Source organism: Neovison vison, chromosome 7 (genome assembly GCF_020171115.1).
Source record: "Neovison vison isolate M4711 chromosome 7, ASM_NN_V1, whole genome shotgun sequence".
Classification (NCBI taxonomy): domain Eukaryota; kingdom Metazoa; phylum Chordata; class Mammalia; order Carnivora; family Mustelidae; genus Neogale; species Neogale vison.
The window spans coordinates 35,206,222-35,234,043 of NC_058097.1; the positions used below are offsets into that span (position 1 = coordinate 35,206,222).

Genomic DNA, 27,822 nt, shown 5'->3' on the forward strand with positions numbered 1-27,822 from the left:
AATGTACCCACACAGTCTTCACTTTGCAGGGTACTTTGGTCTCTGAAACATGTCCATATCAGAACCATGTCCTCTCTTTGCATGGTTGTCTGGCAAATCATGAAGCAGAGACATGGTTCCAAAATGCACAAGTTTCAGTGGACACTGTACCATGCAAAGCAAAAACCAAATGTACTATTAGATTCTATTTACTAGAATTTTGTTAAAATACTCCTGTCTGTGTTCATGAGGAATATTAGTCTGTACTCTTCTTGTGATGTCTGTCTAATATTCCTGTATAATGCAGTATCAGAGAATGAGTTGGGAAGCACGTATCCCTCATATATTTTCTGAGAAGTTTGTGTAGAATTGGTATTATTTCTTCTCTAAATATTCAGTAGAATTCATAAGTGAAGTCATCTGGGCCTGGATTTTTTTTTTTCAGATTTTATTTAGAAGATACAATACTACAAATTTCAATTTCTTTTTTTATCCCATTTCATCTTCAATGTGCTTTGGTAACTTGAGAGCTCCAAGAATTTTGTTCATTTTGTCTAACTTGTCAGTTATATTGGTACAAAGTGTTTTTTTGACATTCCTTTATTATCTTTAATACCAGTAAACTCTGTAGTGGTGTTACCGCTCTCTTCACCATAGCTGTACTTTGTGTCTTCTCCCATTTCAATTGAAGATTTTGGGGTTTTAAAATTTTCTTCACAAAGAACTATCTTCTGGTTTCATTCCTTTTTCTCTGTTGTTTTTGTTTTCTACTTCATTTCTTTCCTCTGTGTTATTATTTCCTTTCTTCTGCTTATTTCACATTTCATTTGCTCCTCTATTTCCAGTTTCTTAGGCAAGACTCTGAGGTCATTGTTTTGAGGCTTTTCTTCTTTTCTAATAAAGTACTTCGTGCTATAAATTTGCCTCAGAAATCTATTTTAGTGACCTACTGCAAATGCTTGGTATGTTGTATCTTCATTTTCATCAAGTTCAAAGTACTTTGTAATTTCCATTTTGATTCCTACTTTTACTTACTCATAGATATTTAGTAGTAGTATTTCATTTAATATCCAGTTTGGAGATTTTTAAGTTATTAATTTCTTTTTTCAGCCTTATGAGATGTAACTTACATATAACATTGTGTAAATTTAAGGTGTATAGTGTGACGATAAACATATCATCATGCATGTATATTGCAAAAAGTTTACTTCATTAAGGTTAGTTAACATCATCTGACATAATTACCATTTTCTTCTTTATGTCTTTATAGTGAGAACATTAAAGCTTTATTCTCATAACAACAGCTTGCAGTATGCAGTATAGTATGGTTAACTGTAGTTAACCATGCTGTACATTGGATCCCCTGAATTTAATGATCTTATAACTGAAAATGCCACCCCTGGCAACCCCCATGTTACTCTCTAGGTTCAGTGTTTTTATATTCTACCTCTAAGATCACATAGTATTTGTCTTTTTATTCTGCCTTATTTCACTTATCATATTGTCCTCCAGGTTCCTCCATGTTGTTTTAAATGTCTCTTTTTTGAAGCTGAATAATATTCCAGCGTACAGACACACATATACACATATGCACACCACATTGTCTCTACCCATTCATCAATTGATGGACATTTAAACTATTCCTTATTTTGGCTGTTGTGGATATTACTGCAGTGAACATGGGATTTCAAATATCTCTTTGAGATTATGATATTAGCTCCTTTTAATATACACCCCAAAAGTGGGTTTGCTGTATCTTATGATAATTCTGCATTTAATTCTTCTGAAGAACCCTCATACTGCTTGCAACAGGGGCTGTACCAATTTATACTCCAACCAGCAGTGTTGTGTTTCCCCCTTTATGCCTTTATTTGAATTAGGTGAGCATTTTTTAAGATTATACGTTGTCTTTTTGTTAAATTATTAACTATAAATCTTGTCATTTTACTGGTTGAGTCTTTAAGTCATCCCAGTCCATCTTCAAACAATATCGTGCCATTCACTTATGGTTGAAGAACCATATAACAGCACATTTTCATTTCTCCTCTCCCAGCCTTGGTGCTGCCATTTCGCACATTTTATATCTCCTCATGTCTTTCACATTGCACTGTGTTTAATTATCAGTTATCTTTAAAGAGATTTCAATAATAAAAACTATATATTTTTTACTTTTCCACATGTTTAACATTTTCACTGCTCTTCATTCCTTTGTGTAAATCTAGTATTCATCTGGTTTCATTTCCCATCTGATGATGGACTTAACATTTCTTACAGTGCCATGAAGAAAAATATTGACATAAATGACTATGTCGTATTATAAATTTGTCAGTGACGAACACCATAAATTCTTAAAATAAAAGGCCGGGACAAAATATTTGCAATCTATGAGTAATAACATCACATATAATAAAATATCAACAAGAGCAGATACTGAATGTATGCTGTGCTATGTTTCGAGCATTTTACGTAACTCTTTATCATGTACTTTTTCATTTAATCCTTACAACAGCCATTTAAATTAATATACTGTTTTTGTCCTTATGTTGCAAATAATGATATAAGAATAATAGGTGAAATGTTAATACCACTAACACTCAGAGATGTCCTAAAAATCAGTAATTGAAAAAATATACTCAAAAAATCAGTAATTGAATAAATATAAAAATAATACTCAGGGATGCCTGGGTGGCTCAGTCAGTTAAGCGTCTCAGGTCGTAATCTCCTTGTCCTGAGATCAAACTCCACGTCACAGCTCTGCGCTCAGCTTGGGAGTCTGATTGGGATTCTTTACCTCCTCCTCTTTTCACCCCACTCCTACACCTGCGCCCACTCACACACACTCTTTCTTTCTCTCTAAAAAATAAATAAAATCTTTAAAAAATATATTTTTTTAGGGACGCCTGGGTGGCTCAGTTGGTTGGACGACTGCCTTCGGCTCAGGGCGTGATCCTGGAGTCCCGGGATCGAGTCCCACATCGGGGCTCCCAGCTCCATGGGGAGTCTGCTTCGCTCTCTGACCTTCTCCTCGCTCATGCTCTCTCTCACTGTCTCTCTCTCTCAAATAAATAAATAAAATCTTTAAAATATATATATATATATATTTTTTTAGATTTTATTTATTTATTTGAGAGAGAGAGAGCATGAGAGGGGAGAAGGTCAGTGTGAGAAGCAGACTCCCCGTGGAGCTGGAGCCTGATGTGGGACTCAATCCCAGGACTCCAGGATCATGACCAAGCCAAAGGCAGTTGTCCAACCAACTGAGCCATAATCAGGAGAATGAGATTTTTAAGCTACCCAGCTGACAAATATAAGAAGCAATGATATTAATATTGGCAAGATATGGAAGATATATCCATACATTACCAGAAGTACAAATTGGTACATTTTTTTAAAGGACCATTTAGCTTTCCCTATGGACTTTAAAAATATGCATATTCTTTGACCAATGACTATCATTTGGAAACCTTTGTACAAATTCCCAAGGGCAAATAGTATATGTGTGTGAATGTGTGGTACACTGTAATGGATAATGATTGAACACTATCTATCAAAAGCAGGGTGTTAAAACTAGTGATGACTTAACCATATTGTGTAGTATCCATTGAAAAGAACTCACATGTGGAGAACCAGGTAATTTGATGGGCTGCTGCTGGGATTTATAAACTAGTACCACTTCTCTGAAGGGACTTTTCAAAATGAATATCAGAAATTCTCATTCAGATGATACCCCTTTGCCCTGTTATGCTGTATTATTGAATGTAAAGAAATAAGTTGGAGAAAAATCTGTGTAGGAGAACCCAAATGGGTTTCTTTAAGGCTATATATACTTACATATTTATGTATTCCCAGAAGAAAGTTGGGAAAGATATATACCGAATAACAATGGTTATTCCTGGAAAGGAAGAATTTTATTTTTTAAATGTCTCCCATTACTTGAATTTCACAATAACTTTGTAAGTTTTGAATAAAAACAGTTTTTAAAAAGATAAACTGCTTGTAATTGCCAATAACACATCAAAAGAAAGACTCAAAAGAAGCAAGATCATTTCTCCTCATGGGTTTCCAACCCAAATGGATCAAGATTCTTCCTTCCTGTGGTTAAGTGGAATTTTATTTATAAAAGGGAGATATTGGGCTCTGCGTGTAGGGTTCAATAACAAGTAGCTGAAATTTTACAGACCCCAAGTTCCATAGTGCAAAACCAAGATAGTGAGCAATGAGACAAGAACCATGGTGCATGGCATTTATAATCTTTACAAACTCAGATCAGAAATTAAAATGACATTTTAAATTGTACAACTACAATTAGTTTCAGTTGTCAGTTGTATTCTGTATTTAAACTTGTAGCCATAGTTCTAATAATGAAATCCATGCACTTTGAAAAGGGAAGTTAGTTGGAGCACAGTGACTCAAAAGGTTGGCCAGTATAATACATTAGTTCACATGTTCTCATTTTTTAATATAATCTCCTAATAACCGAATAGAAGATTCTTCATTTCTGTGAAATATCTAGTAAAATTCTTCAGCTAAAAAAGTAGGATGGTTAAATTACCTGGAAATTATGTTAGGCCTTGAGCAAAGTCCCTTCAACATTTTTCAGGTAATTATTCTAATCTGGGAGTTCTTTTTTCTCCTTCGTTAATGATTTGTTCTTAGGAACTAGTTGTGTTGGAATTTTTATCTAGAAAAGTAATTTAAAGTCAATCATATATTTGGTACATTATGCAAATTGCAAGTTTTATACATAGGTTCCCTTACTGTATTATAAACACTAGGAAATTTTCTTTATAATAGAGCTTTTTTCTTTTATAAATTGTCCAGACCCAAAGTAATATTTATATATAAAATATGAAAACATCTCAAATGAAGTATCTTTTTAGTTTTATTTAAAATAATTATTAGAGGGGCACCTGGGTGGCTCAGTTATTTAAGCATCTGACTCTTATTCAGGTCATGATCTCATGATCCTGAGATTGAGCTCCACATCAGGCTCTGGTGGATGCGGAGCCTCTTTAAGCCTCTTAAGAGTCTCTCTCTAACTCTGCCCCTCCCCTTCCCTACTCACCCTCTCTCAAAAATAGTAATTGTTATTAGATAAAATTGAGCAGTAGTAAAATTTAACACCTTTAATCTATTATTTTTTGTATAAGTAGAGGGAAGTAAAGGACTGTGTACACCGGGAAATACCTATTATAGGAACCATTACATAAAATCACACTACAGAAATTACTCCTATTTCTAGAGGAAATATTTTTGCATGGCATGGTGTTACACTATAGAAATAAGAATGATGATAATACAAACACTTTTACTGAGATAACTGAATGACAGGAATTATTCTAAGTACTTCACATTCAGTATTTTTTTTTTTTTAGTATTTCATTTTTTACAACAATCCTGTAAGTACTCTTTTTACTCAGTTTAGAAATAAGGAGATGAGTCTTCAGGAAATTAATTTACTCAAGGTCATATAGCTGCTAAAGGACAGTCAGGATTTGAATCCAGGTACTCCGCCTCCAGAATCTAAGCTTATAACCACTTTTCCTACAGAGTAGCATATAAGAGGGAGGACTACATAACTATGAAAATTACAATGCTTTTGTCTGAGAGAAGCTCAGCAATATCCACCCTACTGCCTGTCTGGAAGTTGAAATTGTATTATTATGGATTTGCTACTTGGGGTTTCCAAGACTTGGGGATATCAGGTGGTTCCATGTAAAATGCATATACTCATCTGAAGAGCTATACACATCAGAAGGTATAATGACAGTGTCCAGGAACTCAATAATGAAACCACAGGGCCAATGACTGAATTAGCAAGGGAGGAAGAACGGATAGACCTGGAACCTCCATGTAAAAGGAGAGAGGCCAGCAACTAGGTAGCCTTAGAGAATTTTTGCCAAAGGCTCACATAGGATAGCCAACAATTTAATTTTTGCATGATACAGTACAATTATCAGTAAAATGTAGGGGGTTTTTTTTCATATCATTTCCACTATATGCTATTTATCATCTCTGATTCTAGGAAATACAGCACAGCTGATACTAGACAGAACTGATGTGTTCTATTAACTAAATACCTTTCCTTTATCTTACAGCAATCAGCAGGCCTTTTTACTGGAGAATGTTCCTTGCAACAATGCAAGCTGTGAGGGGGCACATCGTATGTTTAAAGTCTACTGGGAGCTGATGGACCTAAATCAAATCAGAGATGCCATGGTTGCCACCTTCTTTGACATTTATGAAGATGTGAGTTGAGAGCTCTCCTCTGTGTTTGAAGTCTAATTGCCATCCACTTCATCTCACTTTCACTTCACCCTATTTGACCAGAAAATGTAGATGAGATAATGAAAGCAAATGAGTTAATTAAAGAAAGCCCCTTTTAATGTTAAATGGCACAGGGAACAAATTTATTGACACTACTAGCTGATCAGTACAGTGAAATATGAAAATGCCTTTATCTCATTTTGTGCTATTTAGATTAAACACTAGAGAATCATGCTCTGAGGCTGGCAAATGTGCATGTGCACCAGTAGACAAAAGCATAGCCAACAGTGAACCTATACAAGATCACAGAAGAGTGAATGCAGTACCCCCTTTTAACTTTGTGAACTAGAAGTAGCATCTATTTCCACAGATGTCTGTGACTCCATCTTCAGTTGCCAAGTGTTAATGAAAGGCCCTCAGGGCCCTGGTTTCCTCCATTCTAATGTGAAAAGCCAGTTTGCCACTCAGAAAAATAACAAATTCTGATAAAAATGTGTTGAATTCTAGGGTTAATATATCACAGTACATCCTTATAAAATAATTATTTTTAAAAATTCACTGTCCATGAGGACATTTATATCTCCTCCTAACATAATTTTTGGTTTTGGTTTGGTTTGGTTGTAACATTTTCAGTTTTGTCTTGTTATGTTGTAGCAGACTGATTCTCAATTATATGAATTGTCCATGTTCCTGTTTTCTTCTTTCTGCTACCAAATCTCATGTTATTTCACTTTTTATTAACAGTTGACAAACATGAAAGTAATTGACAAAAATACCATAAGGGGAAAAATCAAGAAATTTTACTACAAATAATTTGGGGGGGGTGGGGAGGAGGAGAGCAAAGGGAGAGGAAAGAATCCTAAGCAGGGCTACATGCCCAGCACAGAGCCCAGGACAGGTCTTGATCTCACAACCCAGATATCATGACCTGAGCCCAAATCAAGAGTCAGACACTTACCTGCCTGAGTCACCCAGGCACCCCTACAAAGAGGCTTTTAATTACTGTACATAGGGTGCCTGGGTGGCTCAGTGGGTTAAGCCGCTGCCTTCGGCTCAGGTCATGATCTCAGGGTCCTGGGATCGAGTCCCGCATCGGGCTCTCTGCTCAGCGGGGAGCCTGCTTCCTCCTCTCTCTCTCTGCCTGCCTCTCTGCCTATTTGTGATATCTCTCTGTCAAATAAATAAATAAAATCTTTTAAAAAATTTAAAAAAAATAATTACTGTACATAAAAAAATTAAATCAAATTTTACACTGTTTTTAAATCTGGGAAATAAATTTACTATGAAAGAGTCAAATAGTATCTTTAATATAAAAAGTGTTTATACAAACTGATGCAAGTCCCCAAAAAACTCCCACTGAAGAAACAGAACATGGTCAATTTACAGAAAAAACATGTGTGGGTAATACACAAAAGAAAATGATAAATGATTAATATCATTAAGAATCAGTATAATGGGGATGCCTGGGTGGCTCAGTGGGTTAAAGCCTCTGCCTTCAGCTCTTGTCATGATCCCAGGGTCCTGGGATGGAGTCCCACATGGGGCTCTCTGCTCAGCAGGGAACCTGCTTCCCCCTCTCTCTCTGCCTACCTCTCTGCCTACTTGTGATCTCTGTCAAGTAAATAAATTAAATCTTAAAAAAAAAATAAAAAAAAGAATCAGTGTAATGGACTGCATTTGTGTTGAACATAGCATAAGATATACAGTTGAGTCATTATGTTGTACCCCTGTAACTAATGTAATACTGTATGTCAAGTATACACAAAACAATTTTAATATGTAAATAAATAATCAGTAAAGTAGAAATTTAAATTTAAATTTAAATATGAGCAAAGCTTTTCCCTCCCCAATAAAATGAGCAAAATATCCTTCTTTTTTAGGGAGAAATGATGTTAATATGTCATGGTCACCAGGGCAAATTAAAAAAGTGCTCTCTTCCTCTGATGGTTGAAAACAATTTAGCAGTCAATTTCATAGTTCTTTAAAAATTCATGAAGGAGCGCCTGGGTGGCTCAGTCAGTTAAGCATCCAACTCTTGAATTCCGCTCAGGTCATGCATCTCAGGTCAGGCATGGCAATCCACGCTCAGCAGGGAGTCTGCTTAAGTTTCTTCCTTTCCCTCTGCCCCTCCCCCTGCTTGCACACTTTCTCTTTTTCTCTAAAATAAATAAGTAAATCTTTTTTTAAAAAATAAAAATACATGCAACTATTACCAGAAGGAAATATACAAAAATGATAATACTTATCTCCAGAGATTAAAATTACAGATTTTTTTTTTTAATTCTGTTTATAGTTTACTATTTTAAGGTTTGGGGTTGTTTGGCGTGGGGTTTTGTTTTTGTTTTTGTTTTTGGTTTTTTTTTTTATTTGACAGCGAGATCACAAGCAGACAGAGAGGCAGGCAAAAGGAGAGGAGGAAGCAGGCTCCCTGCTGAGCAGAGAGCCCGATGCGGGCTTGATCCAAGGGCCCTGAGATCATAACCTGAGCTGAAGGTAGAGGGTTAACCCACTGAGCTACCCAGGCGCCCCAGATTTTTCTTTTTTTAAGTTTATATGTGAATTCCAGTTAACGTTTAGTGTAGTAATAAATTCAGGTATACAATATAGTAATTCAGTAATTCCTTACAACATGCAGTACTCCTGACAAGTGCACTCCTTAATCCCCATATTCCCATCACCTATTCCCCCCACCCCCACCCACATCCTCTCTGGTAACCATCAGTTTGTTCTCTAGAGAGAAGAGTCTGTTTCTTGGTCTGCCTCTCTCTCTTTCTTAAGGTTTTATATTTTTTAATAGTATTTTTATTTTAAACATCAAGTTGAATAAGGTTTATATTACATGATGACCATGCATGTATTTTCATTATATTTTCAGTTGCTGGTTTGTTCTTATAACTTTTGTGTATTTGTTTTCCAGGGAATCTTGGACATTGTAGTACTAAGTAAAGGATATACAAAGAATGATTTTGCCATCCATACACTAAAAAATAACTTTGAAGCAGATGCTTATTTTGTTAAAGTGATTGGTGAGTATTTGTTTTATATGTTTTATTATTAATTTATTAACGCTTAATTTTGTATTCTCTCTGTCAATGCAAATTCTCCAAAGAATAAGAACAGACTCCTACATAACCTATATACAACTCTCTGAATCAGGAAATCAACTTTGTTACACTACCATCATACATACAGACCCTGTTCAAATTCTTCAAATGTCCCAACAATGAGTTTTTTCTGTTCCAGGATTTTATCCAGCAATTCCTATTGCATTTCATTGTAACATGTTTGCAGACTTCTTCAGTCTGCAACAATTGCATGTTAGGTCCTTACCAATTTTAAAGAATACAGGTTTCATTCTCTAGCATAACCCTGTTTTCTCTTTCTCCACTCAGGTCATACATTTTTTGCAGAAATTCCATTGCATGGAATTGCTGTGTACTTCTCGTGCATTTTATCAGGAAGCACATGATGTTGACCTGTCACACCACCATAATGTTAATCTTGATCTTCTGGTCATCTTATTGACCACCAGGTCTTTCCACCTTAAGTTCACTATTTCCGTCTTTGTGATTGCTTTCTCTGAGATAGTTGTCAAACAGTGATTCTCTATTTCCAACATTCCTTCTACATTTTAGTTGGCATTCTACTATATCTTTCTCTTCCATGTATTTGTGTATTCATTTATCATATATATGTATTTCATTATTATATTTATTATATGTATGTATTCATATTATATTCAGTGTATAAAATCATTTAATGTTCAAAGTGTTCCCAATAGAAGCAGTAGAAGCTCCTTCACAGGCTCCTTTATCTTTTTGACATGTTTTCTGGGATAGAAAGATACTGCAGATTCATCTTATACCTCCCTTTCCCTAAGTCTAGAATCTGACATCTCTCCAAGGAGCTCTGTTACCTTTTGTAGTGGATGGTATTTAAAAACCAAATTCTAGATTCTCAGTGTGCGGATTCTTACTGAGTGTCATTTCTTCTAGCTTTTCCAATGGACAGAGCTAGGAAATACAGATACGGCTTCACATACACAACACAGAAATATACCCATCTATAACTGTATGTATGTATATATGTATACATACATTTACTTACTATAAAACCATGAATTTATGCCCTTACTTCCATTTCTAATCTAACATAGCATTTCAAGGGTTCTTTCTAGTCATTTCTGTCTATAGGTATCTTCTCTAGCAGTGAGAAACTCCGCTTCCACTTTCCTCAGTATATTTACTTCAGTTTCCTCATTGTTTCCTATTTCCAGCTGGCACCCATGTTACCATAGAGATCTTGTACATTTTCTTTTAAGTGTATGATTAAATTTTTTATTTTCTTTGAAGTGATTACAAGTACTGTGTTTTTAAGTTTGGTTTCCGCATGTTTGTTTTTAATAAATAGAAATAGTTGATTTTTGTGTGTTCCTCTTGTATACTGTAACCTTGGTCATTTATTGATTCTAGGAGGCCTTTTTTTTTTTCCAATTTATTTATTTTCAGAAAAACAGTATTCATTATTTTTTCACCACACCCAGTGCTCCATGCAAGCTGTGCCCTCTATAATACCCACCACCTGGTACCCCAACCTCCCACCCCCCCCCCCGCCACTTCAAACCCCTCAGATTGTTTTTCAGAGTCCATAGTCTCTCATGGTTCACCTTCTAGGAGGCTTTTTAAGATTCGATAGGATTTTCTACTTAGACAATTACATGGAAACCTCTGATTTCTTCTTCCCAATCTATGCCCTTTTTTTCTTCTGGCTAAAATTTCCATTACTGTGTTAAATAAGATTGGTCCCAGTGGACATCCTTGCCTTGTTTCTAATCTTGGGGGAAAGCATTCCATCTTTCACCATTAAGTATGATATTATCAGTAGGTTTTTGTATTTCTGCATTGTGTTAAGTAAGTTTACCCTGTTTCTGCTTTGCTGAGAGTTTTATCATGAATTGCTGTTGGAAGGTAACTGTGTTTGTGTTACTATTATTATAGTTGACACCAAGACAGCCAGCAAGACAGTCATTTGTTAATTGTTAATGAAGTGACACATGTATTTATAAATAACAGAAAATGTAATTTTCCTTTCTAACCAGTATATTCATTCTACTTTGAGTGAACTAAGAGTCACTCCAATCTTCATTACTACCACAATCTCAGAATATTGATATTCTACCCATTTCTACACTTTTTATCTATATGATTATAGGCACTCCTTTGCCATTCTGAAGGAGGTATTACTTGGCTATTTTAGAGCTAAAAAAAAATTAAACTTTGCTGTATATTTGGCTTGCTATTAATGTATCTACTTTAAAGTGTATTTTTTTCCTCAGCAGTTTTCCTTCAACTTTAATCCTCTTCTCATCTGAAAGATAAGGAATCCTTAAAATTTTTGCTAACCCTAAATGTATGTGTAATTAGAATAACCTGATTCAATTCACTCAATTGAAACAAGCACTGTTGAAATAAGTACAGTTTGGAATTTGATCTTCTTCAGATAAATAACTTTTGCATAGTCATTGACTAATGCAAACTCTAGTTGCCTTGGGAAGATTCAGCTGAAGCATACATCTCAATGTATCTGTTCTATGCCCTTGGATCATTAGAATCAGCCTTCGTAAATGACAGCACACTCCTAGTTCCCATTTACTTTAATATAACATGTAATCTCTTCTCTACCCCCAATTCCATCCATTCCAGGATATTTGAGAAGCACTCTGAAATCCAGACTTATTTACTATGGTCACCTGCTTAACATCTTTCTCTCATAGGGTATTAATAGTATTCTAAACAACTTGAGATTAGTGTCCATGTCTTATTTGTCTTTGATTACCGAATGCCAAACATAGAGCCTGGCATATAGGAGGCCTTCAGGAAATTCATGTTAAATGTATGGCCAGGTACTTTTCAAGGCATGGATTGGCTATCTTATCTTAATTTAAAAGTATTACCTCTAGTACCCAGGCAACACTTGATGTCTCAGACCCCATGTTCTGTCTCTAGGAAATATTCTACCAAAATGTGAAACTCGAATTCAAGGACATATTCCCACCTTTACCTGTTTTGTGATGCTAGAGCTATAGGTAGTCAGTAGTTCATTTCCAGAAAAGAGAAGATTGAGCCTTAGTGAGTGAGTTACCTACCCTTGCTTAAGTTCTCAGGTCTACCTATATTCAGGATTCTCTGTGACTAGAAAATAACTTACTTACTTGGATGGCTCGGTCAGTTAAGTGTCTACCTTCAGCTCAGGTCATGATTGCTGAGTCCTAGGATTGAGCCACATATCAGGCTCAGGGAACCTGCTTCTCCCTCTGCCTCTCCCTGCCCGCTTGTGTGTGCACTCTCTCTCTCTCTCTCTTTCTTTCTCTCTCTCATTCAAATAAAAAAACAAAATCTTGGGGGGGGGGGAAAACTTACTCTAAAAAACAAACTGAAGGCTTTGGACGGGAGAGGGATGGGGGATTGGGTGAGCCTGGTTGTGGGTATTAAAGAGGGCATGTATTGTGTGGAGCACTGGGTGTGGTGCATAAACAATGCATCTTGAAACACTGAAAAAAATTAAATTAAATTTTAAAAGAATTCAAAATTTATCCATGATAAAAATAAGTAAATAAATAAATAATAAAAATTTTAAGAAATTAAAAAAAATAACTTACTTAATTTCCCAGGCTTATAAACCAAAAATGTACAGAAAAAATATCATGCAGTAAGAGAGGGGCTCTCATGACCTTAATGAGATCCTGTGAAAATAACCTTTTTGTTCCAACCTAGAATAAATGTTGTTTCAAAAATTTATATTAAAACTCAATAATTCTCTTTCAAAGTATTTTTTTTCTGTTTAATGAGATAGCTATAGGATTTGTGTCCTTGATTTGAGTTTTGCCAATGTACTTCAAAGAAACTATTTTATCACGTTTAAAGATTCCAAAAAAAAAAATCTATTGCTTAGTTCATCTAAATGTGAAATATTTATGTGTGTGGCTGTACAGATTGAAGATTAATGCTTCCTAGAATAGACGTTACTTATTGAGTAATAAGGAATTCTAGTGAAATAGATACTAATTTGCATATGGTTAGGACAAATCAAGTTCACCCTGCACTCAACAGGTTCTTTTATTCCAGCCTTAAAACTGCTTTCATATTTAAAATTATTTGTTTTGTAAAGCTTGAAAAAATATGCTTGAATTTTTATACTGTACTCACAAATTTGTTAGTTAACATAAGGGCATATGATGCAGTTACTTCTCTTGTATGCACCTTTAGACTCTCCTAGAGCAGAGGTCATCAGTCATGTGAAATAGAAGTAAATTGGAGCATAAAAGATTTTCCTACAGTGGAATTCAGATCCCCAGTTGTAATCATAACCATAATAATGCTAAAGAGAGAAAGCAGTTTCTCAGTATGAAGTAGAAGCTGGTCTCACACTTTGTTTATATTGATCACCTGGAAATTGTCCATGTGAAAAATGCATACATATAATTTAGGATATACAGTCCTTCCTTGATATTTATTCATCTATATTTTTAAAAATTAAAGAAAGATCAGGGAATCCTAGAGGTGGGAAAGGCCTCAGAAGACCTTGCCAAAGTGCACCCTAATGCAACATCTCACTCAGCTTCTGCTTGAATGCCTAGCAGCAAAACTCACCTCCTCATAAAACAACACACACTTTTATAAGTCAGTTTAGTTGTTAGAATATTTATTTTTGTATGAAGTCAAAATATGCATATTCAGTTACTTCTATCCATTGATACTAATATCTGGTGTATAGCGGACCCTTGATAAATATCTGTTGAATAATAAAACAATTAGTCCTACTAAAGTTATTGCAGTTTTTCTTCTTACAGTAGACCATAAATTATAACTATAGTAACAGAATAGATAAATACATAATGGCCCTGCTCAGGAAAAAAGTAAACTTATTTAAAGAATTAAATAATCAGACAAGAGACTACATGAAAATGAAATGACATGTTTGAGGTGTCTCTTTAAAGTAACCCAGGGAACCACAACTCTGTGGTCAACTAATCTTCAACAAAGCAGGAAAGAATGTACAATGGAAAAAAGACCATCTCTTCAAACAAATAGTGTTGAGAAAATTGGACAATCACAAGCAGAAGAATAAAACTGGACCGTTTCCTTACACCACACACAAAAACAGATTCAAAATGGATGGAAGACTCCCTCAGTGTGAGACAGAAATCCATCAAAGTTATAGAGCAGAACACAGGCAGCCACTTCTTCGACCTCAGCCACAGAAACTTCTTCCTAGAAACATTGCCAAAGGCAAGGAAAGCAAGGGCAAAAATGAACTATTGGGACTTCATCAAGATCAAAAGCTTTTGCACAGCAAAGGAAACAGTCAACGAAACCAAAAGACAACTGACAGAATGGGAGAAGATCTTTGCAACTGACATATCAGATACAGGGCTAGTATCCAAAATCTAAAAAGAACTTATTAAACTCAACACCCAAAGAACAAATAATCCAATCAAGAAATGGGCAGAGGTCATGAACAGACATTTCTACAAAGAAGACATCCAGATGGCCAACAAACACATGAAAAAGTGCTCCACATCACTCAGCATCAGGAAATACAAATCAAAACCTCAGTGAGATACCACCTCATCTCACACCAGTCAGAATGGCTAAAATTAACAAGTCAGGAAACAACAGATGTTGGCGAGGATGCAGAGGAAGGGGAACACTACACTGTTGGTGGGAATGCAAGCTGGTGCAGCCACTCTGGAAAACAGTGTGGAGGTGCCTCAAAAAGTTGAAAATAGAGCTACCCTATGACCCAGCAATCACACTACTAGGTATTTACCCTAAAGATACAAATGTAGTGATCCAAAGGGGCACATGCACCCCAATGTTTATAGCAGCAATGTCCACAGTAGCCAAACTGTGGAAAGAGCCTAGATGTCCATCAACAGATGAATGGGTAAAGAAAATGTGGTACATATATACAGTGGAAATTATGCAGCCATCAAAAAATGAATTCTTGCCATTTGCAACGACGTGGATGGATCTAGAGGGTATTGTGCTAAGCAATATATGTCAGTCAGAGAAAGACAATTACCATATGATCTCACTAATATGAGGAATTTGAGAAACAAGTCAGAGGATCATGGGGGAAGGGAGGGAAAAATTAAATAAGATGAAACCAGAGAGGGGGACAAACCATAAGGGACTCTTTTTTTTTTTTTTTTTTAAGATTTTATTTATTTATTTGACAGGCAGAGATCACAAGTAGGCAGAGAGGCAGGCAGAGAGAGAGGAAAAAGCAGGCTCCCTGCTGAGCAGAGAGCCCGATGTGGGGCTCGATCCCAGGACCCTGGGATCATGACCTGAGCCGAAAGCAGCGGCTTTAACTCACTGAGCCACCCAGGTGCCCCCATAAGGGACTCTTAATCTCAGGAAACAGACTAAGGGTTGCTGAAGGGGAGGGTGGAGGGAGGGATGGGGTATCTAGGGGATGGACATTGGGGAGGGTTTGGGCTATGGTGAGTGCTGTGAATTGTGTTAAGACTGATGAATCACAGACCTATATCCCTGAAACAAATAGTATATCATATGTTAATTTAAAAATTTTTCAAATTAAAAAAATAAAGAAAAATAGAGTAACCCAAGGAAGTAGGAAGTGGAATGTAGATGTAGCAAGATTGGCCATGTTTTGTTGACAGCTAAAACTGTGAAGTGTGAGTGGGGTTCTTTCTATATTTCTAATATTGTGTAATTTGAAAAGTTCCATGTAGAAAGTTTAAAAACCGATGGATCTGGGGCGCCTGGGTGGCTCAGTGGGTTAAGCCTCTGCCTTCAGCTCAGGTCATGATCTCAGGGTCCTGGGATCGAGCCCCGCATCGGGCTCTTTGCTCGGTGAGCAGCCTGCTTCCTCCTGTCTCTCTGCCTGCCTCTCTGCCTACTTGTGACCTCTCTCTCTCTCTCTCTCTCTCTGTAAATAAATAAGTAAATAAACGATAGATCTCTTGAGAATCTGTAGCCTGTGACTTCCTAGTCTAAGTCAGAATGGGGACCACTGGGTAGCACTAGCATCTAATTAACAGTATCCAGGAGAAGGTTTTTTCCACACATCTGCAAGTTCAGACCCAGACATAGCCAATTTGGTGCAGGAGGTTTTAGTTTTAGGAAACAGGATAACTTTGCATTAAGGAAATTAACATAAATATTAAGAACATGCTTTATTAAAAAGGTCATGGGAAATTAGATACCAATTTGAAACAATCATATGGGAAAGATAACCTAGTTGTTTTGAAGTGGTCTTCCTCTTTTTCCCTTGATTATTAGTTGTTTACCTTAAGTCAGACAGTTACTAGGATGTAATTCTTCTTTCAAAACCATCTACAATGTCCAGAGTTGATTTTGCTTTAAAATCATTCCATTATTCTAATGCTCAAACCAGCCTGTGCTTAATTAATGTCACTGTTTTTCAGTTAAGAAAATTGAGGAAGTTGGTGACAGAAGACTATCCTTCAGCCTATTCCCAGTGGTACCCTATGACACTGCAGATCCACAGAATGCATTCCAAGCACTTCTGTAAAGATGGGGGGCCCTGTGCATTACAGAATTGTGGGGTTCCCTAGCTCTCTTGAATCAGAACCGATTCCTAGCTCTGTTTTTTCCTTATTATTCCTATCAGCTGCACTGGAAGGTTCGGCATTCTAATTCAGTTCTATCAGAACTTAACTCCAGTTTCTAACAAATATATGAACCTGAATTTCCCTAACACTTTTTTTTTTTTTAAGATTTTATTTATTTGACAGACAGAGATCACAAGTAGGCAGAGAAGCAGGCAGAGACAGAGAGCGGGGAAGCAGGTTCCCCGCTGAGCAGAGAACCTGACGCAGGACTCGGTCCTAGGACCCCGGGATCATGACCTGAGTCTAAGGCAGAGTCTTTAACCCACTGAGCCACCCAGGCGCCCCTCCATAACACTTTTTAAATTGTAACAGTGTTTTCTCCATTTACGTCCCAAATAGGATGAGATATTTAGAAATATTTTATTTCCATGCCTGTTTCAAGATTCTGTTGAAATAGTGTGGAAGTTTATTTATGGATGATTAATTTTGTTTTACCTTTTCTGCCTTCTGTTTTACAAATTCTTTCTTAACCGTTCAAAACCAAATTATCAATGATTATTTAAACTTAACAAGTTTTGGCTTAGTCATTTAAGCATCTGCCTTTGGCTCAGGTCATGATCTCAGGGTCCTGGGATGGAGCCATGCATAGAATCGGGCTCCATGCTGAGCAGGAAGTCTGCTTCTCCTTCCCTCTCCCCCTTCCCCTCACTCCTATTCTCCTGCATGCACATGCTCCTCTCTCTCAAATAAATGAATAAAATTTTAAAAAAAATAAACTTAACAAGTTTTGCCAGCTTTATTGCCATCAGTTTACCTATATGCCACCTCTTTCCCTTTCTTTTTTCTGATTCCTATCTCTTTGAAGAATACTTTCTCACGTGATTTTCAGAGGGTTTACATAGGTTAATATATTTTCTAAGTACTAGTATATCTTAAAATGTTTTTAAGCATAATACTGCTCTTCCATATCAACATTAATTTTTTTGTATAGAGTTTTATAAATATTGCTCTGTTTACTTCTTGCAAACAGTACGGTAATCTTTCAAATTCTTCTCCTTTATGTTCTCTTGTTTAGGTGGAGACCATTTGTATGATTGCTCACTTTGGTTTTCTTTCTCTTAAGCTGTTGTTTTTCTTCATGCATCTGAGAATTTTTCTATACTTACAGTTTTAAAAAGAATTAGTGTTGGTAGGTAATATGGGTGTGAAAAGCACATGCGTCACATACAATTCTGCCTAGCAGACAAGTGCCATAACTCCCTTTCTCCCCTCCCCGTGCAGGAGCTACTTGGGGCTCGAAAGTGGAAGCTAACCAGAGGTGAAAAATTATTTAACAAGATGTTGGCTTCAGAGTTCACAGAGAACAGCATACAAGTGATGCCTGGGTGGTGAACTGCACCCCCACTTCTATGAGAATTACTAGCAAGGGATATTACCAGACTCTCTAACTTATTCCTCTGGCCTCAACCTGGGGGGATCATCAAACGAACAGAGTTGTGCTTTCCAATGAAAAGATTAGGAGATTTACAGGGAGGCACAGTTTATTAAACAATCCCACTGCTTTGCTGAGCCTTTTTGTGTTATTTCACCATGTGGATTCAGAGGGTTGGTTTTTTGGCAATAATCTAAAATAATTTAGAACACTATTTAGGAATACCAGCAAATCCCCCAATTTACTTAGCTAGCAGGAACCTCCCAGTGACAAATATATCTTTTCCCTGTGTGATCCTTGGCTCAGTTCTAGGACTCCTTCATCTCCTTCCTGCTCCCCTGGCCCCATCATGGCTTGCCCATGTTATCAACCCTCACCCTGAGATTCAAAGTGTCTCAGTGGTGTGCTAGGGAGTCCATCCACTGTTGACCCACTGATTCTGTGACATGGTTAGCATTAATTGGCTATTTTCTCAATATTATTTACTTACTTAATACCCTTAAGAAATTCCTCAAAATAGCTGCCATTGATCACACCTTTTATTTTCAGACTTTTTTTAATCATTGTAGTGATATTTAGGGATTAAGGAAGGTAAATATATGTATTCCATTTTTTAATTAACTAAAAGTTTTTTAGACATATTTACCTAGAATCAAATATGGTTTTAAGCTAAGACCTCCTGAATTTAGAATAAATTTTAACAACTTTATATGTGTGTGAAACATATGCCTGCCACATTTAATATTGATTTGCACAAGTGGTGAACAGGATCAAAATTAGTTGAAAGATGATTCACTTTTTACTTTATAAGTTTCTGTATCTAAGTTCTTTTTAATGAGCATATGATTTTTTAACTAAAATAATGAAAGATAGGTAGTCAACAGACAAAAAGGTGTCCACAAGTTGTCTAAATTAATGTCTGAATGACAGAAATAGCTGGGACAGTCGCTTTTATTTCCCATATGGTATTTGATTATGACATTTGCCTTATACTCACATGTCTTAAACAAAAAAAAATTTCAGAGAATGAATATGAGGAGTCACATATAATCCAGGCAAGGATTTTTCATTTTACTTTTTCTTCTTCCAAGATTTTATTTAAATTCAAGTTAGTTACCATATAATGTACTATTAGTTTCAGGAGTAGAATTTAGTGATTCATCATTTACGTATGACACCCATGTCTCATCACAACTATCCTCCTTAATGCCCATCACCCAGTTTAACCCATCCCTCACCCACTTCCCTCCATTGACCCTCAGTTTCTTCTGTAGAGTTGAGTCTCTTATGATTTCCTCCTTCTCTGTTTCTTATTTTTTCTTTCCTTCCCCATGTTCATCTGTTTGTTTCTTAAATTCCACATACGAGTAAAATCATATGGTATTTGTCTTTCTCTGGTTTAGTTTGCTTAGCGTAATATAATCTACCTCCATCCACATCCTTGCAAATGGAAAGATTTCATTCTTTTTGATGACTGAGTAATATCCCATTGTATACATGTACCACATCTTCTTTATCCATTCATCAGTCAATGCACATTTGGGCTCTTCATAATTTGGCTATTGTTGGTAGTGCTACTATGAACATTGGGGTGCATTCGCCCCTTCAAATAACTATGTTTGTATCCTTTGGATAAGTTGGACCTAGTAGTGCAACTGCTGGGTCATAGGGTAGCTTTATTTTGAACTTTTTGAGGAACCTCTGTACTGTGTTTCATAGAGCTGCACCAATTTGCATTCCTACCAACGGATAAGATGGTTCCCCTTTCTCCACATTCTCGCCAACATATTTGTTTCCTGAATTGTTAATTTTGCCATTCTGACAGGTATGAGATGATATCTCATTGTCGTTTTCATTTGTATTTCCCTGATAGTGATGTTGAGCACTTTTTCATGTGTCTATTACCCATATGTATCTCTTCTTTCAAGAAATGCCTGTTCATGTCTTCTGCCCATTTCTTAACTGATTATTATTTTTTGGATGTTGAGTTTAATAAATTCTTTATAGATTTTGGATACTAGCCCTTTATCTGGTATGTCATCTGTATTTATCTTCTCCCATTCGATACATTGCCTTTCAGTTTTGTTGATTCTATCCTTTGTTGTGCAGAAGCTTTTTATCTTGATGAAAGTCCCAGTAGTTTACTATTGTTTTTGTTTCTCTTTACCCTCGAGACATGTCTAGTAAGAAGTTGCTGTGGCTGAGGTCAAAGAGTTTGCTGCCTGTGTTCTCCTCTAGCATTTTGATGGATTCCTGTCTCACATTTAGGTCATTCATCCATTTTGAATTTATTTTTGTGTATGGTGTAAGAAAACGGTCCAGTTTCATTCTTCTGCATAATACTGTCCAATTTCCCCAACATTCGTTGTTGAAGAAACAGTCTTTTTTCCATTGGGTATTCTTTCCTGTTTTGTCAAAGAATAGTTGACCATAGAGTTGGAGGTCCATTTCTGGGATCTCTATCCATTTCCACTGATCTATGTCTCTGTTTTTATCCTAGTACCATACAGTCTTGGTGATTACAGCTTTGTAATTCAGCTTGAAACCTGGAATTGTGATACCTCGAGGTCTGGTTTTCTTTTCCAATATTGCTTTGGCTATTCAGGGTCTTTTCTAGTCCATATACATTTTTTTTTTAAATTTTTTTAAAAGATTTTATTTATTATTTATTGGACAGACAGAGATCACAAGTAGGCAGAGAGGCAGGCAGAGAGAGGTGGGGAAGCAGGCTCCCTGCTGAGCAGAGAGCCCGATGCGGGGCTCGATCCCAGGACCCTGGGATCATGACCTGAGCCGAAGGCAGAGGCTTTAACCCACTGAGCCACCCAGGCGCCCCTAGTCCATATACATTTTAGATTTGTTTGTTCTATCTCTGTAAAAAAATGCTGCTGTTATCTTGATGGGGTTTGCATTGAATGTCTTGGTTGCTTTGGGTAGCTTAGACATTTTAACAATATTTGCTCTTCCAATCCATGAGCATGGAATGGTTTTCCATTTCTTTGGGTCTTCATTTCTTTTATAAGTGTTCTATAGTTTTCAGATCTTCTACCTGTTTGGTTAGGTTTATTCCTAGGTATCTTAAAGTTTTTAGTGCAATTGTAAATGGGATTGATTCCTTGATTTCTCTTTCTGCTGCTTTATTATTGGTGTATAGAAATGCAATAGACTTATGTATGTTGATTTTATATTCTAAGACTTTGCTGAATTAATGTATCAGTTCTAGAAATCATTTGGTGGAGTCTTCAGGTTTTGTATATTGAGTATCATGTCAGCCACAAAGAATGAAAGTTTGACTTCTTCCTTGCCAATTTTGAGGTCTTTTACTTCTTTATGTTGTCTGATTGCTGAGGCTGGGACTTCCAGCATCATTTTAAACTATACCGTTGTGAGCAGACATAGCTGTCATGTTCCTGACCTTAGGGGCAAAGCTCTCAGTTTTTCCCCATTGAGGATGTTATTACCTGTGGGTCTTTCATTCATGGCCTTTATGATATTTTCATATGTTGCCTTTATCTGTATACTGAAGAGGGTTTTTATCAAGAAACGATGCTGTATTTTGTCAGATGCTTTTTCTCCATCTGTTGAGATGATCATATGATTCTTATCCTTTCTCTTATTAATGTGGTGTATCACATGATTGATTTATGGATATTGAACCACCCCTGCAGCTCAGGAATAAATCTCACTTGGTGGTAGTGAATAGCCTTTTAATATACCATTGGACTGATTAGCTTGTATCTTTGTTGAGAATTTTTGCATCATGTTCATCAGGGATATTGGTCTATAATTCTTTTTGGTGGGGCCTTTCATTTGGGGATCAAGGTAATGCTGGCCTCATAGAATGAGTTTGGCAGTTTTCCTTCCATTTCTATTTTTTTGGAACCATTTTGGAATAATAGTTATTAATTCTTCCTTAAATGTTTGGTAGAATTCCCCTAAGAAGCCATCTTGCCCTGGACTCTTCTCTATTGGGAGATTTTTGATTACTGATTACAGCAATTTCTTTGCTGGTTATGTGTCTGTTCAGGTTTTCTATTTCTTCCTGTTTCTGTTTTGGTAGTTTTTATGTTTCTAGGAATTTATTATCCATTTCCTCCAGATTGCCCAATTTTTGGCATATAATTGCACATAATATTCTCTTATAATTGTATTTCTGTGGTGTTGTTTGTGATCTCACCTGTTTTATTAGTGATTGATAAATCTGGCTAGAGGTTTATCAGTCTTTTTAATTTTTTCAATATACCAGCTCCTAGTTTCATCGATCTCTTCTCCTAGGTTTTGTTTTGTTTTTTTTCTATGCCATCAATTTCTGCTCTAATCTTTATTATTTCCCTTCTTATACTGGTTTTAGGCTTTCTTGGCTGTTCTTTTTCCTGCTCCTTTAGGTATAAGATTAGGTTGTATATTTGAGACTTGTCTTATTTCTTGAGGAAGACCTGTATTGCGATATACTTGCCTCTTGGGACCACCTTTGCAGCATCCCAAAGGTTTTTTGGACTTTTTGTGTTTTCACTTTCATTTGCTTCCATGTATTTTTTTTGTTTCTTAATTTTCTGGTTGACACATTCAATCTTAATAGGATGTTATTTGATTTCCATCTTTTTGTGGTCTTTCAAAATTTTTTTCTTGTGGCTGACTTCAAGTTTCACAGCATTGTGGCCTGAAAATATGCATGGTATGATCTTAATCTTTTTGTACTGGTTGAGCCCCGATTTGTGACCTAGTATGTGATCTGTTCTGAATAGTGTTCTATGTGCATTCAAAAAGAATATGTATTCTGCTGCTTTATGATGAAATGCCCTGAATAGATCTATGAAGTCCATCTAGTCCAGTGTGTCATTCAAAGACATGGTTTTCTTATGATTTTCTGCTTACATGATATGTCCATTGCTTTGAGTGGGCTAATGAAGTCCCCTACTATTATTGTGTTGTTTTCAATGAGTTTCTTTAAGTTTGTTATTAATTGATTTGTATATTTGGCTGCTCCCAAGTTCGGAACATAAATATTTACAATTCTTAGATCTTCTTGTTGGATACACCTCTTTATTATGATATAGTGCCTTTCTTATCTCTTATTACAGTCTTTGTTTAAAATCTGGTTTGTCTGATATAAGGATATCTACTCCAGATTTCTTTTGATATCCATTAGCATGGTTCTCCACCTCTCACTTTCAATCTGAAGATGTCTTTTGGTCTAAAATGAGTCTCTTGTAAGCATAGTATCAGTGGGTCCTGTTGTTGTTGTTTTTTTAATCCACTTTGATACCCTGTGTATTTTGATTGGACCACTGAGTCCATTTACATTCAGAGTGATTATTGATATGAATTTTGTGCCATTATATTACCTGTAGAGTCTCTGTTCCTGTAAACTGTCTCTTTTTCTTTCTCATCTTTTTTGCTTTTGGTCTCTCTTTCCCATTCATAGTGTCCACTTTAATATTTCTTGCAGAGCTGCTTTAGTGTTCATGAACTCCTTTAGTTTTTGTTTGTCTTGGAAACACTTTATTTCTCTTTCTATTCTCAGTGGCAGCCTTGACTGCATATTTTTTCCATTTAACACATTGAATATAGCATGCCACTTTCTTCTGGCCAGCCAAATTTCTATGGGTAATTCTGCTAAACTTATGTATCTACCCTTATTGGTTAAAGACCTTTTGTCCCTAACTGCTTTCAGAATTCTCTCTTTTCTTATTATTTTGCAGGTTTCCCTGTGATATTTCTTGGTATAGGCCTGCTTTTATTCATTTAGAGGGGAATTCTCTGTGCCTCTTGGATTTGAATGCCCATTTTCTTCCCCAAATTAGGGAAGTACTCAGCTACAATTTGTTCATATAACCCTTCTGCCTTTTTTTCTTGATCTTCCTCTTGTGGGATTCCTATGATACAGGTATTACCGAACTTTATGGAATCACTGAGTTCCCTAAGTCTGTATTCATGATCTAATAATTTTCCTTCCCTCCTCTTTTCTGGCTCACTATTTACCATAATTTCATCTTCATGTCACCTATTCTTTCCTCTGCTTCTTCCCTCCTGTTGTGATTGTATCCTGTTGGTTTTGCATCTCACTTACAGCAATTTTTTTATTTCAGCCTGACTAGTTTCTAGGTCTCTTATCTCTGAAGCAAGGGTTTCTATGGTGCCCTGCGCTGTTTCCAAAGCCACTAGTAATCTTATGACTGTTCTAAATTCTTACTCAAATAAACTGCTTATTAACTGCTTACTCAAATAAACTGCTTTGAGCAAGTCTGTGTCTCTGATTTCTTCTTGATCTTTCTTTTGGGGAAAATTCCTCTATCTTGTCATTTTGGCTAAGTTTCCGTCTTTTGAGTATTTTGAAAGCTTGTTATGTTTCCTGCTTCTGAGTGTAATGCTAAGAAAGCCTGTATGTTTCCTGCTTCTGAGCGTAATGCTAAAAGAGGTCATACACTGTCCAAGGCCTGGCCCTTCAAGAAGTGTTTCTGCTGCTATGCTCTGTGCACTCTGCTGTTGTGTTTTGGCTGCTTTTTCTCACAGGTCAGTCTTCAGGATTCCTCCTTGCTTGCAGTGGGGAGTGTCTGGGCATTTAACTAGGTGTGCTTTGATTTGTTTGTTAAGATAAGCCTGATTACAAAACAAACAAAGAAACAAAGAAAAACAAAGAAAAAGACCCAAGAAAAAGAGAAAAAGAATAGGAATGAAAAAGGCAAACAGAATATAAGCTTGATTTCAAAGAAAAGAAAAGAGAAAGAAATAAAACAAAAAGAAGGCTGATCTAAAATATTAGAAACTATAATCATGATTCTAAAGAAAAAAGAAAGGAAAAAAAGGAAGGGGAGGTGGGGATGGCAGAGCCTGGTCCTGTTTCCACCAAAACTGAAGCCAACTCTTAGGAGTACTCTGTGGTCAGTGGACTTGGTACATGTAGGGGGCCTGTGTTGGTCCTCTCGGGGAGAGGCCCACTGCACTGGCTCACAGTTGGACTTGCCCTAATAATGACGCTCCTGCAGGGCACTGGGGGCTGGGTTTGGTGTGAGTGGCTCCACCTCCTGGGGCAAATAATACATTATATGTTAATAAAAATAATTAATAAAAAAAATTTTAAATACATGAGCTATGACATTTATTGTGTTTTAACATGAAATTTTAAGGGGTGCCTGGGTGGCTTAGTTGGTTAAGTATCTGTCTTCAGCTCAGGTCATGATCCCAGGGTCCTGGGATCAAGGCCCTCACTGAGCTCCTTGCTCCATGAGGAGTCTGCTTCTGCCACTCCTACTCCCCCTGCTTGTGTACTCTTTTTCTCTCTCTTTCACTCTCTCTGTTAAATAAAATCTTTTTTTAAAAAATGGAATCTTAAGATCCTAAGTATTGTCAGGGTGCCTGGCTAGCCTAGTCCATAGAGCACGCAACTCTCAGTCTCAGGGCTGTGAGTTCAAGCCCCACCTTGGGTACAGAGATTACTTAAAGATAAAAATAAAAATCTCAGGGCACCTGGTGGCTCAGTCGGTTAAGCAACTGCCTTCAGCTCAAGTCATGATCCCGCGGTCCTGGGATCGAGCCCCACATCGGGCTCCCCCTACTCTGTGGGGAGCTTCCTTCTTCTTCTCCCTCTGCCTTCCACTCCCCCTGCTTGTGCTGTCTCGCTGTCAAATAAATAAAATCTTTAAAAATAAAAAAAAATAAAATAAAATAATAAAAATTAAAATCTTAAAGAAAAAATCCTATATATTGTCACTTTAAAATTTAAAATTTAGGAATTATACATTCCATTAGTCATTAGTTTTTTTTTTTTTTTTAAAGATTTTATTTATTTATTTGAGAGAGAGAGAGACAGTGAGAGAGAGCATGAGCGAGGAGAAGGTCAGAGAGCGAAGCAGACTCCCCATGGAGCTGGGAGCCTGATGTGGGACTCGATCCCGGGACTCCAGGATCACGCCCTGAGCCGGAGGCAGTCGTCCAACCAACTGTGCCACCCAGGCGTCCCCATTAGTCATTAGTTTTAAACCAATTTAATCCGCTAGTAACCAGTACTTCAAATAGCTCATTAAGTATTTTATTTACAGATTTTCATTTAATACTGTGAATGGACTATCTTCTAAATTCCAATAATATTTTTTATAACAACTATAGTTTTTAAAGTCTAAGGGTCTTAGGAATTACTCTTTAAAACAGTCTATTTAAAAGGGTAATATAGGAGCGCCTGGGTGGCTCAGTGGGCTAATAAGGCTCTGCCTTCGGCTCAGGTCATGATCTCAGAGTCCTGGGATCGAGCCCCACATCGGGCTCTCTGCTGAGCAGGGAGCCTGTTTCCCCCTCTTTCTCTGCCTGCCTCTCTGCCTACTTGTGATCTCTGTCAAATAAATAAATAAAATCTTTAATAAATAAAGAAATAAAGGGGTATTATAAAAAGTAAAAAATAAAAGTGTATTATAAAATATTATAACAAATCTGTATACGATTTTGTAATATGTCACAAATACATACTCATATACAAAAGTTTATGAAATGGATAAAATTCTTAACTTTCTAAAAATTAGACTATGTTTCAGCCAAGATCAGCTGATTAGTAGGAAACCATTCATTGACACTTGAAATGAGAAAGAGAGATACTTTAAGACGCTCACCGTGGTGAAAAACACAAATAGTGGAATGCTGGAATTATATACCAGTATCTACCCTGTGAAATTCCATTTTCCATTTGGGCTCTTTATATTAGCCCACCTTCCCAGTTGTTGTTGCAGTTGCTTAAGAAAATTGTTTTACTTAAAACCATATAGTTTTAGGGGTGCCTGAGTGACTCAGTGGGTTAAAGCCTCTGCCTTCGACTCAGGTCACAATCCCAGGGTCCTGGGATCGAGCCCCAAATTGGGCTCTCTGCTCAGTGGGTAGCCTGCTTCCTCCTCTCCCTCTCTCTCTCTCTTTCTGCCTGCCCCTCTGCCTACTTGTGATCTCTCTGTCTGTCAAATAAATAAATAAAATCCTTAAAAACAAACAAACAAACAGCAATCGCCAATATATGCTTTTTGTCACATGCCAGGCCCTCTGCCAAGTGTTTTACATGGATTGTCTCATATAATAGTACCTATATATGATCACTTTTAGTGAAACACATTAGAATCTATAACTTTTTTAAATAGTAGGATCTTGCATTTCTGACATATGTGAACAAACATAAACAAAGCACTCTAAAACCAAACCACTTCCATCTGTGCTGGGATAGAATGTTAAGCTCCTGAAACTATCTACTAGCAAGATAGATACCAGTTTGGAATCTTGGGATATGGGAATTCTTATAACCCTTGAAAATTATTTTATCCAACCATAGTATTATAAAGATTTTTCTAAAACTGTAAAACAGAGAAGTGAAGTGATTCGCCCATGCCCACACTTTGCACTGGCTTACACACTTGATGAAATTTCCTGTACTGTATGAATAGGATGCCTGAAAGGAGCAGATCTTATGGATTTTAGCCAGTGTTGGTGTTAAATAATCATTTGGGGATTTATTATTTTTTCTTTTAAGATTTTATTTATTTATTTATTTACTTGTCAGAGAGAGAGAGTA

General features: G+C 36.6%; 1 protein-coding gene across 1 annotated transcript in view; it reads left to right on the top strand.

The window, feature by feature from the left end:
• The window catches only part of ITFG1 (integrin alpha FG-GAP repeat containing 1), a 297,293-nt gene that overhangs the window by 183,338 nt on the left and 86,133 nt on the right, over positions 1-27,822 (top strand). The window contains exons 11-12 of the mRNA XM_044256211.1: positions 6,078-6,228; positions 9,164-9,272. Coding sequence (XP_044112146.1) covers positions 6,078-6,228; positions 9,164-9,272 — 260 coding nt within the window. The remainder of the gene's footprint in view (positions 1-6,077; positions 6,229-9,163; positions 9,273-27,822) is intronic.